Source organism: Salvelinus namaycush, chromosome 11 (genome assembly GCF_016432855.1).
Source record: "Salvelinus namaycush isolate Seneca chromosome 11, SaNama_1.0, whole genome shotgun sequence".
NCBI lineage: Eukaryota > Metazoa > Chordata > Actinopteri > Salmoniformes > Salmonidae > Salvelinus > Salvelinus namaycush.
In genome coordinates this window covers 17,378,221-17,394,972 of record NC_052317.1, presented here as the reverse complement: position 1 = coordinate 17,394,972, position 16,752 = coordinate 17,378,221, and the positions used below count along the sequence as shown (strand labels likewise).

The following is a 16,752-nucleotide window of genomic DNA, read 5'->3' as shown; positions in this document are numbered from 1 at the left end:
GATATTTTAAGTAGAAATTAAAAGCCTGCTATATTAAATGAAGTGCCCTTTAATATAGACCACATGGAGAATTCAATCAATCAGATTTCTAAAATGAATATAGGCTTGCTAAAATGCCAAAATTCAGCATTTTGACGTTTCTCTCCATCAACTCTGTATCACTTCTAGGAAGATTTTAACCCACTTAATCCCAAAATGTCTCCAAGAATGTCTCCAAGTTTCACCACTATGACAGTCATTTCTGAAGACTATTATGTATTTCATGTGATTAGTGATTAATTTACATCTGTCCTTCATTTTAAGGTCAACACTGTTATGTGAACTGAACTCCCATTTTAATATGGTGAAACTATTCCTTTTAAAATATTTTTGGCAAAAGAAACATTAAATATCTAATAGTCAAATCATAGAGTAAAAGCTTTTTTTGGCCATTTTCTGGGGTTTTGTGGTGTCAAGCATAACATGTCAACCTTTTTATCCATAGATCGACAGGCTATAAATGTTTCAACAAGTTCATTTTTTTGGTGAAGCTTGCATTCAATTGCCACTACCTGTTGCACACAACATACTTCCATTCCTCCTGTCACACGGGGATTTATGGCTGATTTCAGAAGAAATCGTCAGCCCTGTTATGGCCATCCCTGTTTCTTTATTTCACACTTAATAGGCACTTACTATAGTCATTTGAGATGGGAAAACATGATTTTCATGAAGTTGAATAACGAAATGTTAAAGATAGGTGAAATCAAACTTTTTTCTTACAAGTTAATTTCTCAAAAGGCAGCGAATTGGTGGAATGACCCAGTTGTTGTATTATATTGAAGTCCTTTTTAGCACTAGCATCTATGCCTGCAGAGACAGAGAGTGCTATTTGAATGGGACGTGACTTCACACAGTGCTTATCAAAAAGATGCAGTTGATGTTAATCAACAAATTCAATTCATACTTGAAGAGGAACGAAGTAGAACACGTTTGATTTTCACCATCTCTTTCCCAGAAACGAGATTTGCAGAAAAGGTTAGATATACCAGAAAAACAGAACAGATTTGCAGTTTCCTTTTGCTTTTTACCATTCATATCACTTTGTGACGTAACCTCACAGGTAACCTGATCTTGACAGGACATTTGAAAATGGTCCCTATTTATGTCCTTTTTGAGTTGAATGACTATGGTTTTCTCTTTGACAGACACAGTCTAGGATAACCTACACTTGAGTTGTGTATCATACCACAAGTTGAGGTTTCTCAACTTCCTCTGGTTTCTCAGCTGTCGTTTCAATTCACTGCTAAGGAATGATTTCACACATCGGACTGTGTGAATAACAATGCAAGAAAGATATTCACAAAGTTAAGCAAGAATGATAAAGAAGGAAGAAGAGGATGGGGCCTACTGTGGAATATTCTAGCTGAGCTTTGAAATGTCTCACAGGAGCCAATTGATGCAATAGCTATTTTGAACCACATTGATTGCAAATTACTGTAAAGAAGATTGGTTCCTATAACAGCACTCCGGGGTAAATGAGCTCTTAAAGAGATTCTCTGATACTTTTTAGCCACTAGTCTGAAAGTAGCACTCACGAGCCAAAAGTAGTTCCCGACAATTACGTACTACTGTACGCCACATATGTGCAGATATGTGCACCACATCATTGCTCTCTCACTCTCTCTGCTGTGTCCACTGAGCTGTTGGGCCCGTACTGCAACCTCATTAGATAATGAAGGGCAGGCCTCTTGCTAGAAATACGCAAATGCGAGGGGCTGAAACTCATTGGCTAGAACTCTAATTGCTATGGGGCTGCCAACGTGGGGGGAAATATAGGGGAAATGGTGTGGCACAGGTTCAAGAAAACAGTGGCTTTGAAACTAGGAATTGTGAATAATTGAGGTAAGACAGTATTCTGCTCTTAGATTATACATGTATGAACTACACATTGACACATCTAGGCCAAAGTGGGAGGTTTAAAAAATACTTTCTTAGTCGGAAAAGTAGCGTAGCATGTCTTTAATACTGAGATGAATGTAATAGGGATGGAAAGGGAAGGAAATGCCTCACACACAATTCTTCACACATTTTTATCCAGTTAGACACATCTCCCGTAGAAAAAATAAGTAAAACAGTTTTACCCTGAAAATGACTCCTTTATGTGCTTATTCCTGCTTCAAAGGTTACTTCAACTGTCAATTAACATATATGCTTATTTTGTCATCCCTACACTTTTGAGTATACATGCAGCAGTGTTTTGAGTCTGTGGCTATTTACCTCACTCACAGAGAACAAGTTCAACATGAGCTCAAGTTTGGAGCTCAGATTCCAAAGTTGCATCTGACAAACAGGCTTTCATACAACAGAGTACCTACCCATGAGCATAGGCTGAATCACCATTGAAGTGTGTGTGTGGCTATGGGTAGGGTTGATGTCATTTTTCCATGAGTGGTAGTGTAGTATTCAAACAAGACTTGTTTGTTTAGAAATGGAGTACTGCTGGGGTTGGTGGGTTGTGTCATGGCAGACAAGCTGCCATCAGCCCACATAGACTTTCCACTGCATGTCTGTGCTCTGCCTCTGAATGTCTGGGCCTGTCAGAGTTGTAGGACTCAGCTACACGGCATGTCTGACAGAGAGTAGGAAACCCCCAAATCATTATCTCGACACATAGAATTAGCTAGTCACTGCTCCAGAACCAGACTATCACTACATATCAGTTTGAAATAACAACAAACATCCAGAGTGTGTGGATGCTAATGCTTTATGTTGGTTACCAAATATCAGATTAAATTATGATACATTTGCCCAAGTTCTCTAGGGATGAAGTCAATTTATGCAACAAACAAGATAACAGAAATCTTCTAAACACATGTATTGTGAACCACACGTGAACCAACCAACAAAGAATCAACAAAGCTACAAAAATACTTTATTTTGTTCCTCTTTTCTCCAGCTGTTTTGAAAAATCAAATGACAGGATACATGATTCATGCAGTCGCCAGTGTGGCCTGAGCTCATAACTTGAAAATGTATCACCTCAGCGATTTCTTGTGTGATAACAAACAGACAGAATATATAGGTAACTGACAAAATAAAGGAAACACTTGAGTAAGGCCTAGATTCAATCAGATCAAGCATTAACTGGCGATAGCCGCCACCCTCATAACTGATGTTCTGGCAGTGTCGAAGGTGTAACTGCGTTGGAGCTGTCAAATTGGAGAGCAGCTGCTCTTGATCATTGTAACCCATCACCCTTGCATTAAAAGTTCAAACCGAGGGTGTAGGCTATACAGAAATAATGATGTTCAAATCAAAAATCCTTCAAATAATGAGGATTTCTATCAGCCTAATTGAGGTGTAGATTACATCTCACATTCCAGTGCTCAAACTTGTAAACAAGGCTGCATGAGATTGATCTTAATGCGAATTCATGCAGTCAATGGCAATGTCCCCTTTAGGTAGGCTATAATGCCAGGAGCCGCTTGTGGATTTGACAGCTGTAACACAGTTCCACTTCTGACACGTCAAAACAACCGCTATCTGGATGTCGGCTAAAGCGGATCTGATTGAATAAAGCCCTACATGAGTGATACCAATTATATTGAAAGCAAGTACTTTTACGCAGGTGTGGTTCCTGAGTTAATTAAGCAGTTAACATCCCATCATGCTTAGGGTCATATGTAAAATGCCCAGTTTCCCATTGTTTTGGCATGACTAGAAGAAGAGTTTTCCACCACCATGAACAAAACACCAAATTATGGAATTTATTGTGGGAAAACGGTGTTGTGTCCCTCCAATGGAGTTCCAGACTATAGAATCTATGCCACAGCGCCTTGAAACTGTTCTTGCTGCTTGTGGTGGCCCAACGCTCTATTTATGTTGGTGTTTCCTTCATTTTGGCAGTTACCTGTATGTTCTAATGCATAATTTGTCTCGATCAAAGTTTAGTGAATAACTAATACAGAAGCCTATTAGGCTCAAAATAAGGATCTTAAAACAGCGATAATAAAAAAATAACAAATGAAACTGATTTGTCACCGAATTTTTAAATCAATTATAAACTTCTATTTGCACACATATTTTTTTTATTTAACTAGGGAAGTCAGTTAAGAACAACTTCTTATTTACAATGACAGCCTAGGAACAGTGGGTTAACTGCCTTGTTCAGGGGTAGAACAACATATTTTTACCTTGTCAGCTCAGGGATTCGATATAGCAACCTTTTGGCTACTGGCCCAACGCTCTAACCACTAGGCTACCTGCCGCCCCAAAATGTGTGCATTTTGCACACAACGCCCCATATGCACACACCTTATGTTTTATCAACACAATGGTGTAGAAAATACTGAATGATGGTGTAGTACCTCAACTATGATATGCCAGTAAATATCACTACATGTGAAATGATGGCTATTGGCACTGAGGGATAAAGATGTACGAAGGATCCACTTAGCACCCCAAAGTCTGAGAGCCTGGAGATAATAATAATAACACATAATGATTTTATGAACCAATAGGGACAGTGCAAGACAGTACACATGGCAATCTGAGCATAAGGTAGCGTAACACATGGAACTGTTGGGTAGAAACACTCATTCATCAACAATACTGAGCTTTAGCATACTCTACGGGAATGTAAATGAAAGATCTCAGTGCTTCACTTCGTTCTTTTAAATCCAGCGATTGATAGTCAACTCATGAATGGAATTGAGATCTCCATTTAGTGGATATAGCAAATACAGCAAAAGATTTCAAAGTAGTTACATAAGTTCACATTGTTCACATTGTAAGTGCAATAACTGCAAGTGCTTTGAACTTGAAATGGTCTAACCTATAAAAAATATTATCTTTCTAACCGAATCACAATACTAGATTGCTGGCCTCCAGCATTGGAAATAGAAAGCAGTCCTCAACCTTCTGGTTGAGTGCACACTCTAACACAGGGGTATTCAACTCTTACCCTTTGAGGTCTGGAGCCTGCTGGTTTTATGTTCTACCTGATAGGTAATTGCACACACCTGGTGTCTCAGGTCTAAATCAGTCTGTGATTAGAAGGAAACAATAAAAAAATGCGGTGGAACTAGCTTCAAGGTACAGTAACACGTACGTGCATATGCACAGGCACACATATGTATGCACGCACACACACAATCAATCACATATTATTGGTTCTTTTAGTCTCTTTCAAGAGTTTCTATGTAGCATATTGAACACCAGTGCCGGCTCCAGGCATAAACGACATGTGTTCACTTAGGACCCCAGGCTGCTAGGGGGCCCCCGCCAAAAAAAACTAAACTCCACTTACTGTTGAGAGTTAGAATAGTAGAATATACAAGGGGAAAGTTCGAAATTTGGTTGTGCATCAGCAATTTTTCTCTTGTGATGTCAGTCACAGACAATCACTCAATTAGACATGTCAGCTAACAATGTTAAGATTGTTAAGTTAGTCTACCCAGCTATCTAAACCTGTAGTAACATTGGCCGAATACCGACCTGGCACGCAGTTCACGTGCCTAGGGGCCCTGACCTCCATGGGGCCCTCATTGATTTTGTTAGTCACTGTCACTCAGATATCATTAAATCATGGCAAAATATGTAGAATTACAGGAAAGTTGCTTTCAAACGGTCAAAAAATGTATCTCTGCCCCATAGCAAAATGTGTAGAATGGCATGAAATTTGTTATAAAATTGCAAAAAGTTATTTCTGAGCCAAGGCAAAATGTGTAAAACTGCAAAAAGGTGATTTAAAACTGCAACATTTTCTGTACACCCCATGGCAAAATGTGTAGAATTGCAGGAAATTAACTTTAAAACTTAAAAACAAATATCGCTTAGGGCCTTTAAAAGACTAAGGCTGGCCTTGCCCGGCATTATGTACCTGTACCTTGCAGTAAAAAAGAGCTGAATATAAATACAAAAGAATGAAACCTTATCTGAACATCAGTCACGACTACTACACCATCGTCAGGGCAACCCTGTCTGGTGTCATAGGTCCTGTTTTGACCGAGATCCAGAAGTCCTCATTTTTGGGACTCTTCTTCTTCTTTTTGTCTGATTTTGCTGTGTCTGATCTTGGGCTGTCTCCGCAGCAACCAGTGGAGTTGGCCCGGCGACAGCAGCAGCAGTGGCAGCACACCACCAGAGAAGTGAAGAGCACCACCATAGGCAGGGCTAGCAGCACCACCAGGCAGACTGTATTGTAGATCCCCTGGTCATGCTTGGTGGTGGCCACCTTCCACAAGTTACTGAAAAAATCCAAGATGTCTTCCTTCATGGTTCACTGACAGTGTCTTAGCAACTCCTTTTGAGTGTCATCTATTGAGGAAGCCAACCACAATAGCAAACAAGGATAGATGATTGAATTAGTCAGCCAAGGGTGTTGCTGTTACCAGGAAGGGGATTGTTTCTATGGTGATTTGACCCTGATCTAGTGCTTGTGAACTCTTGATAGTGAAGATGTTGCTGATATAGTAGCACATGCCAAGGGAGGATAGCAAGAGACTGGAAAATTCATTGATGCAGGGAGAATCTCTTTATCCTCCCCTCCTTCCTTAAGTGCCTTGTCTGGAGGTTTAAAGACCAAAGCATTATTTATGATAGTTTGAAGACCAAAGATCAATTGTTTTATGAGAGATGGACGTTTTCCTTTGAAATCCTTCAGTTGCTGTAATGATTCCGATCTTTCCTTGCTGCGATGGGAAGGTCTATGGAGTCTGCCTCTCAGAGTAGTTTGTTTGTGTCCCTCTTTTGGGATTTGTGGATTCTACCTCAGGTCCTCTGAAGTCTCCTGTCTATTTGAATCCATTCTCCTCTGGCTCTGAGAGATTTTCTGCGGAGAGAAATAGAGAGAAGAAGGTGAGCAGAATGAACTCGAGTCCCCCTGGTGCCTCTTCACTCTCCCCCCTCTTCCCTCTCCTGCTCAAGTATCTTATTCAGCTTTACTCTCATTAAAGTTGGAGGGGAAAGTCATGGCTCTGGCTGCCTGATTGCGCCATAGAGGGAAATGCACTCGTTCTGGACTAATTTAAATGTACCGGCTAATGGAGCTCTGAGGGGATTGGCAATGATGGACAGAACCTAGCTTTGATGGTTTTGACTTTAACATTAACTGATTGTAGCATTCCACTGCACCTTGGATGAACGGTAACCTTTATGGCTAGCCAGGAGGTCAAATGGTAGCTGTCTCTAGTTTATAGGTTTACGTTGACTAGGATTATGGATATTAAAATGTGTGCCAGGTTTTTCCTCTGTCTTCTATTGCCTGCTCCACATTCTAAGCCAAATGTATCTGACTGCAACTGAACTGCAAATAGGCTGTGCATTATGTTTTTTGTCTCACAGCCCATATGTGAAATTGGTTTACCCATAGTCAGTTTCACTTCCATTCTGGCATCACTCAACAGGAAACAGTGCGCTGCTGCTATTTTGTAGCGTTGAAGTAAGAAGGCTGTACCTACTTGCAGTTTGTCAACATTAAGGTCCCATTTCCGCTAAACTAATTTGTTCACCAAATCCATTAAATGTAAGCCTATCCATTATTTATGTATGAAGGCCTTTGCATTTGGATTTGTGTTGAAGTTGAGCCTGATGTTGAGACATACAGCCCACTAAATGATCACACATAGAAAGACGTGATGACTGGAATAAATGAGTATCACTATGACTCATTAGCATTGCCTTGCAAGGTGTGAGAACGTTTTCCTCGCCAAAGTTCAAAATGGTCACAGGTCTTTTGTAGTGCACTCCACATGTACTTACAGAGGCTGTGAAGACCTTAGAGACAAGTTTTCAAACATATATTGACAATAAAAATAATTAATTCAAACTCAATGCTTTTAACGGGGAGAAAAGATATCAACGTGTTATTCTTTACCACAACATCCCCATTTCATCGAGCATGACATCATACTATCTACGTTGTAACCTGGCCAGGCTGTAAAATTCATGTAAAATAACAACAATGTAACATAATTACCTAACATTGTCTTGGCCTAGGATCAGCGGTAAACAGAAAGATACTTTCAGTGGAAACACAAAGCCAGGATGGGGCAGAAACTGTTATGACTGCATGCGTAAGCTACAGCTATTTAGGAAGTTTGAGACCATGCTCTGCCCAACTTAAAAGCCTGAATGACAGAAGGCAATACAAGGCCACACATGAATGGCCCAGGGCAATCATTTGTTGCAAAACCCTTCTGACTCATCAACACAAACTTGAAATGTGTGATTTGACATTTTTATCCTCTTATTAATGTGAGACAATCAACATTCTTTTGCAGGGACAGTCAATAGTTTAGAGACACAGAAAGTCATGCATAAGAGTGTATCCAATTCACATCTTTACTCAAAATCGCGGTGTCATGGTAAGAAACACAAGATGGAATATTTTTTATGGGAACAGTTGGGACTGTGAAGAGACAAACACAGACACAGACACATGCATGCACACACGATAACATACGCACTATACATACACGTACACATGGATTTTGTGTTGTAGATATGTGGTACTAGAGTAGTGGCCTGAGGGTACACACTTATTGTGTTGTGAAATCTGTTGTGAATGTAATGTAATGTTTGTCAAATTGCATAACTGCCTTAATATTGCTGTAACCCAGGAAGAGTAGCTAGTGCCTAAGCAGTAGCTAATGGGGATCCATAATAAATACAACATACAAATGCAACCATTATCATATCGCCTCACAGTATAAGACAGGACATTGGCTTAATGCGTTACAGCTCATGCCGAAAGGTAACCTCTGAGTCAGTGCGAGTGAAATAGTGTAAGCGGTGGAGGAGGGAGAGAGCATGGCAAGATCTTATGGTGAACCTTAGGTTTGAACCATCACCAAAACCTTACAAGGCTCAACGCCCAAGACTGTATTTAAGATTAGGTTTACATTACTTGAAAGAGTCATGCTGTAGAATGGCACTGAGTAGTGACTGAACAGCGAAGTATCATCTGGTACATCACAGTACCCGTTGAACTGATCAAATCTAATCCAATTTTATTTGTCACATGCTTCGTAAACAACAGGCGTAGATTAACAGTGAAATGCTTACTTACGGGTCCTTCCCAACAATGCAGAGAGAAAGAAATATATATAGAAAAGGAATAACATGTAATAATAAATACACAATGATTAACGATAACTTGGCTATATACATGAGGTACCAGTACTGAGTCAATGTGCAGGGGTATGAAGTAATTGAGGTAGATATGTACATAATATATGCATCTATGAATAAAGACCATGGAGGGGTGATGGAAGGGACTTTCCAAAACAACAGACTTCCAGTTCACACATAGTATTATAGGTATATTCATTGGCTCCTGAACCACAGGTACTCAACCAAATAAGATCAAGAGCTTTTAAGGTCTTTTGAAATGTAAACCTTACCGGCAAACACTTTAGAAGTCCAGGCCAGTAAAGCTCCTCTTCCTCCTTTCCTCTTCCTTGTATATCCTCTTCAATATCTGCTGCTGCTTTTTGTTGATATACTCTAAGCTCTCAACTTTGCCCCATACTTGGTCTGTATTGAAAGGCGCTCTTTCTGCCTCTCGCTCTCTTTCTCTCTGTCTCTCTCTCTCTTTCCCTCTCTCTCTTCCTCTCTCCCTGTGTGTGTCACTCTCTCAGGGCAGAGTCACTTCTCCCTGCCCTGCCCACCCCGTGTAAGAAAGGGCCCTCTGTCTGTGCTCACACTCCCTTGCCTGACGCGCTGCATTCTTGTGTTTACTTTATACACACAAGTTCCCAGTGATGTCAGAGAGAGAGAGAGAGAAACAGAGAGAGAGAAAGAGAAAGGGAGAGAGAGAGAGAGTCTCGCTGGTCATAATTCATTTGATTTGTCTGCAGTTTTTCAACAGTTTTTCAAAAGAGCTGCTGACTTCAGAGTGTTTGAACACTGTACCAGAACATAATTATGAAAGGCTGTCTAAAAATAACCAAAACACCTCACCCTTTTCAGCCCCACCTCACTGACTTAAATTGGAAAGAGGAAATGAAAGTGTGTGTGTGCATGTGTGTGTCCTGTATGCTCAGGGTGTGGACAGAGCAGGGAATCAGGTGAAGCAGAGAGATGCAAGGATGTGTGACTGTTCTGTAGAAAGTTGTGAGAGGTCATGTGACCCTGGTTGCGAGGAGAATTGACCTCATCCATTTCCTTTCGGGATCCTGAGTGGCGCAGCGGTCTAAGGCACTGCATCCCAGTGCTAGAGGTGTCACTACAGACCTGGGTTTGATCCCAGGCTGTATCACAACCCGACTGTGATTGGGAGTCCCATGGGGCGGCACACAATTGGCCCAGCATCGTCCTGGTTTGGGGAGTGTTTGGCAGGTGTAGGCCATCATTGTAAATAAGAATTTGTTCTTAACCGATTGCCAAGTTAAATAAAGGTTCAAAAAATGTATTATCCATGGCTATAGCAAACAGGAGACACTTACTGTTAAGAGACTGTCATATCAGAAAACATACACCCTTTGACTCTCTCTCCTGTACAGTAATTCACAGAAAGCGATGAGGAACAGGAGAGAAATGACCCACTGAAAGGTGCTCTTCGGAACCAAATAGGTGCTCTGACTGACACCAAAAAGGGTATCTTACTGGGGAAATGTATTATTTTTTCAACCTCGTACTGATCCTTGAATATGCTGGCCATACGAGTATCTGTGTTTCATGACCATAGTATTCCAACGGTTCTATAATAGAAGGTGAGCTTTATTCTGTTTTCTCCAAGCCATGATTTTAAGTGGCATTTAATGTGATAATCTACGCCCAGTTCCCTGTCTGTCGGCTATACTGTCATACATCACATTGAGGGGGTGTTGACTGGATCGTAGGGTGTGGAGAGTAAAGAGGTAAAATAACTGTAAGCAGGCTAGACATCAGGATTTAGAGATAGTTGGATAAGCACTACCACATTCAACTCTTAAAACTATGATCCCCTTTACAGTTGAAGTCGGAAGTTTACATACACTTAGGTTGGAGTCATTAAAACTTGTTTTTCAACCACTCCACAAATGTCTTGTTAAGTCGGTTAGGACATCTACTTTGTGCATGACACAAGGAATTTTTCCAACAATTGTTTACAGACAGATTATTTCACTTATAATTCACTGTATCACAATTCCAGTGGGTCAGAAGTTTACATACACTAAGTTGACTATGCCTTTAAAACAGCTTGGAAAATTCCAGAAAATGATATCATGGCTTTAGAAGCTTCTGATAGGCTAATTGACATAAATTGAGTCAGTTGGAGGTGTACCTGTGGATGTATTTCAAGGCCTACCTTCAAACTCAGTGCCTCTTTGCTTGACATCAGGTGAAAATCAAAAGAAATCAGCCAAGACCTCAGAAAAAAATTGTAGACCTCCACAAGTCTGGTTCATTCTTGGGAGCAATTCCCAAATGCCTGAAGGTACCACGTTCATCTGTCTCAAGATATTAGTCAGGAAGTTAAAGATTGGTCGCAAATTCATCTTCCAAATGGACAATGACCCCAAGCATACTTCCAAAGTTGTGCCAAAATGGCTTAAGGACAACAAAGTCAAGGAATTGGAGTGGTCATCACAAAGCCCTGACCTCAATCCCATAGAAAATTTGTGGGCAGAACTGAAAAAGTGTGCGAGAGCAAGGAGGCCTACAAACCTGACTCAGTTACACCAGCTCTGTCAGGAGGAATGGGACAAATTTCACCCAACTTATTATGTGAAGCTTGTGGAAGGCTATCCGACACATTTGACCCAAGTTAAACAATTTAAAGGCAATGCTACCAAATACTAATTGAGTGTATGTAAACTTCTGACCCACTGGGAATGTGATGAAAGAAATAAAAGCTGAAATAAATCATTCTCTCTGCTATTATTCTGACATTTCACATTCTTAAAATAAAGTGGTCATCCTAACTGTCCTAAAACAGGGAATTTTTACTCAGATAAAATGTCAGGAATTTTAAAAACTGAGTTTAAATGTATTTGGCTGTATGTTAACTTCCGACTTCAACTGTATGTGCTCGTATATCAACCTAGTATGTCTCCTAATCTTATTGGATATTTAGGGAGAGGCTAGATGTTGCACTGTATAGCGACATTAGGGGGCCTTAGAAACGTTACGCCGCACAATTTATGAGTTTGTGTGCTAATGAGAAGTAAACCAGGAGGACTGTATTGGAATCTGACAGGATGCCAAAAATAGGCTAGGCCGCACCGTTGCTAACCAGTCCCAAAAGCAAAACAGGCCATGAGTCACTCCTGTAAAATGTTTCGGCCCTGTGCTATGAAAACAGTAGGAAGGATCTGAGGAGCACACAAAGTGCAGTTGATGGGGATTATTCTATATATGGAAGTACCTCTCCCCCCTTTTCAGTAATGGCATAGTCAAAAAGTAGTTATTAGCTCTGATGTAAACAAAGGCCTTGTTTAGGTACTTTCCAATCCACTTTCTGACTGACTGGTCCAATATACAGCTGTGCTAATGCCACTGGACTAAAATTATTTGACTATGTCTGTAATATCAGATTGATGTTGAAGAGATTATTGATTTTGAAAGTACATCAATAAGTAGCCAATTAATTCCAGGCCAAAGGTCGAGGTACATTTGACCACATGATATATTGGACACACTGTATGAACCGGTTGGTTATTCCCAAATGACTCGTCTTCGATCCCCTTAGTCAAGTCTTTTAAAAGGCAGAATTAAGAAGGCACCTTGTGAACCTGTCCAAACATGGATTAAGAGACTCTACCAATGTTTTGAATTGTTATTCCCATTTGTTCACTACTAGAGTATACTGCCTGGTACATACAGTGAAGTAAATCAGACAACATCTACAGTATAAATAGAAGTGTCTGATTGGCAGTTTCAGGAGGAAAGCAACACGACAGAGTCATGAACTTGTGTAGTCATGAGATTACTTAGAACACTGTGAATAGACTTCCTGTTTGTCTGCCTGTTGCATTTCTCAATAAGTTACCCAGTATCACTATGTGGTCTGTACACAGAGAGGAAGAAATGCCACAGAAACTGATAAAGAAGTGCGTAAAATTGTTATTTTTCAAGTAATAGTTAGCTACATTACTGTATTCACAATGAGCTGCAAGTTCAATGTATACTGAACAAAAGTATAAACTCAACATGCAACAATTTCAAAGATTTTGATGAGTTACAGTTCATATAAGGAAATCAGTCAATTTAAATAAATAAATTAATCCCTAATCTATGGATTTCACATGAGTGGGTGGGCCTGGGAGGGCTTAGGCCCACCCACTTGGCAGCCAGGCGCAGCCAATCAGAATACGTTTTTCCCCACAAAAGTGCTTTATTACAGACAGAAATACGGTTGCGGTTGAGAGGCCGGTTGGACGTACTGCCAATTTCTCTAAAACAACGTTGTATGCAGCTTATCGTAGAGAAATTAACATTCAATTCTCTGGCAACAGCTCTTGTGGACATTCCTGCAGTCAGCATGCCAATTGCACTCTCTCTAAAAACTGGAGACATCTGTGGTATTGTGTTGTGAGACAAAACTGCACCTTTTAACATGGCCTTTTACTGTCCCCAGCACAAGTAGCACCTGTGTAATCATGCTGTTTAATCAGCTTCTTGATATGCCACACCTGTCTGGTGAATGGATTATCTTGGCAAAGGAGAAATGTTCACTAACAGGGATATAAACACATTGGTGCACAACATTTGAGAGAAATAAGCTTTTTGTGCATTTGGAACATTTCTGCGATTTTTTATTTCATCTCATGAAACATGGGCCCAACACTTTACATGTTGCGTTTATATTTTGGTTCAGTGTAATTTCCCACACTGTCATGAAGAAGAAAACACATGTCATGTTCATTTTCTGTCCAATAAACACAATCCAGTCTCCAGTATTTATTTTCTTAATTTGAGAGGCTTGGTTAATGTCGTATCTCTTTTGTATTATGAATGCCACTGACATCCATTTTCCAGGTAACTGTCATTAGTCAATCATTATATGCAACTCAAATAAGCAATCATTTAATTGCTGCTAATAATCTATACAGTTCCCATAAGGAAACCTGCCACAACATTTCTAACTAGATGTTTTCTAAATTTGTAGTTCAGGCGTCTTATGATTACAAGCACATTTCCCCCCTTGTCTAAAAGAACAGACACATTGTAGAGAGTTTCCCACCAGGCAGTGGGTTGACCTCATGTTCTTTCCTGGCCTAAAATACTTCATGAGCAATGAGCTCTCTTGAAGTAAGACAAACCTAACAAATATGAGCTATAGCTCCGAGCTAGTCTGGAGTCTGGAGGCACATGCTACACAGCATGATTTCGATTATGAATCGATCATCAATGTAAAAATGAAGTAAAGGAGGAACCGTAAGTGGCAGGTAGCCTAGTGGTTAAAGCATTGGGCCAGTAACCGAAAGGTTGCTGGGTCAAATCCCCGAGCTGACTAGGAAAAAAACTGTTGTTCTACCCCTGAGCAAGGCAGTTCCCTGGGTGCTGGAGACATGGATGTTGATTTAAGCCATCTGCCTGCACCTCTCTGATTCAGAGGGGTTGGGTTAAATGCAGAAGACACATTTCAGTTGAAGGCATTCAGTTGTACAACTGACTAGGTATCCCCCTTCCCCTAATAGAGGTGAAACATAGTGCTTTCCATCTTCAGTGCTTGACTTGGGATGTAAAAAGTGCAGGAATGGATGTTTTCCAAGTTGGTCTATTAGACTACGTTCACCGAAATTCACAAATGACATTATGCTATAGAGACCTCTGATTATTTGCTGTTAAAACGGTTACATTTTTAATGACTTCTTCATGACTTTCAACCAAATTTCCATGACTATTATTATAGCCTTCATGACAAAGTAAGCGCTATTTACACTGGAAAGCTGCTGTGTTTGATCCCATATAGACCTACCACCTCCTGCCATTGTGCCCTTGATCAAGGCACTTAGCCCCCCCCCCCCACATAGAACTGCACTGGTAGTCACATGTTGTTAACATGTGGTCAACCCTACATCTGGAGAGCTCCTGGGTGTGCAGGCTTGGCTTTTTCAACATTACATCCAAATACTTTTGTCTTTATAAAATGATTCCCTCATTCAATAAATCAGGGATGTTGGGCGATTAGGCCTGGCTCGCAGTTGACGTACCAATTCATACCAAAGGTGTTCAATGGGGTTGAGGTCAAAGCTCTGTGCAGGCCAGTCACGATCTTCCACACTAATCTCGACAAACCATTTCTGTATGGACCTCTCTTTGAGCACAGGGGCATTGTCATGCTGAAACAGGAAAGGGCCTTCCCCAAACTGTTGCCACAAAGTTGGAAGCACAGAATCGTTTAGAATGTCATTGTATGCTGTAGCGTTAAGATTTCGCTTCACTGGAACTAAGGGTCCTAGCTCCAACCATGAAAAACATCCCCAGACCATTATTCCTCCTCCATCAAACTTTACAGTATTCACTATGCATTGGGGCAGGTAGCGTTCTCCTGGCATCCGCCAAACACAGATTTGTCCGGCGGACTGCCAGATGGTGAAGCGTGATTCATCACTTCAGAGAACGCGTTTCCACTGCTCCAGAGTCCAACGGCGGCAAGCTTTAAAACCACGATGCTTGGCATTGCGCGTGGTGATCTTAGGCTTGTGTGCGGCGGCTCGGCCATGAAAACCCATTTCATGAAGCTCCCGACAAACAGTTATTGTGCTGACGTCGCTCCCAGAGGCAGTTTAGAACTCGGTATTGAGTGTTGCAACCACGGACAGATGATTTTAACGCGTTAAGGGCTTCAGCACCCATTCTGTGCGCTTGTGTGGCCTACCACTTCACGGCTGATCCATGGTTTCTTCTAGACGTTTCCACTTCACAATAACAGCACTTACAGTTGACGGGGGCAGCTTTAGCAGAGTAGAAATTTGATGAACTGACTAGTTGGAAAGGTAGCATCCCATGATGGTGCCACGCTGAAAGTCAGTGAGCTCTTAAGTAAGGCCATTCTACCGCCAATGTTTGTCTATGCAGATTGCATGGCTGTGTGCTCGATTTTATACACCTGTCAGCAACGTGTGTGGCTGAAATAGCCGAATCCACTATTTTGAATTTTTCTCTCTGTCCACAGGTATTTCAATGATACCAATTAAGGAACAACTATAAAGTCTCAGTAAGCTAAGATTCTTATTTGTCCTCATATATTATGAATTTCCACATACTTTTGTATATATAGTGTATAAGGCTCAGATATACATGTTTCAGGGGAGATCTATGTACAGCAAGTCATCCGTTTTGTCACCAAAGTTCCATATACTACCCACCACTGCGACCTGTACGCTCTCGTTGGCTGGCCTTCGCTTCATACTCGTCGCCAAACCTACTGGTTCCAGGTCATCTACAAGTCTTTGCTAGGTAAAGCCCCGCCTTATCTCAGTTCACTGGTCACCATAGCAGCACCCACCCGCAGCACGCGCTCCAGCACGTATATTTCACTGGTCACCCCCAAAGCCAATTCCTCCTGTGGCCGCCTTTCCTTCCAGTTCTCTGCTGCCAGACTGGAATGAACTGGAGACTCTTATCCCCCTCACTAACTTCAAGCACCAGCTGTCAGAGCAGCTCACAGATCATTGCACCTGTACATAGCCCATCTGTAAATAGCCCATCCAACTACCTCATCCCCATACTGTTTATTTATTTATTTTGCTCCTTTGCACCCCAGTATCTCTACTTGCACATTCATCTTCTGCACATCTATCACTCCAGTGTTTAATTGCTATATTGTAATTACCT

General features: G+C 41.0%; 1 protein-coding gene across 1 annotated transcript; it reads right to left on the bottom strand.

Moving 5' to 3' along the window:
* Positions 1-4,163: 4,163 nt before the first annotated feature.
* Positions 4,164-9,678, bottom strand: LOC120055870 (uncharacterized protein KIAA0040-like). Its single transcript, XM_039003898.1, has 2 exons — positions 9,387-9,678; positions 4,164-6,814 (listed from the first exon to the last, which is right to left on the bottom strand). Exon 2 carries the CDS (start codon positions 6,257-6,259, stop codon positions 5,939-5,941), a length of 321 nt encoding a protein of 106 aa, XP_038859826.1. The 5' UTR covers positions 6,260-6,814; positions 9,387-9,678; the 3' UTR covers positions 4,164-5,938.
* Between the last annotated feature and the right edge of the window lie 7,074 nt (positions 9,679-16,752).

Coding starts and splice junctions, on each gene's coding strand:
- LOC120055870 (XM_039003898.1), bottom strand. CDS start 6,259: ATGAAGGAAGACATCTTGGATTTTTTCAGTAACTTGTGGAAGGTGGCC.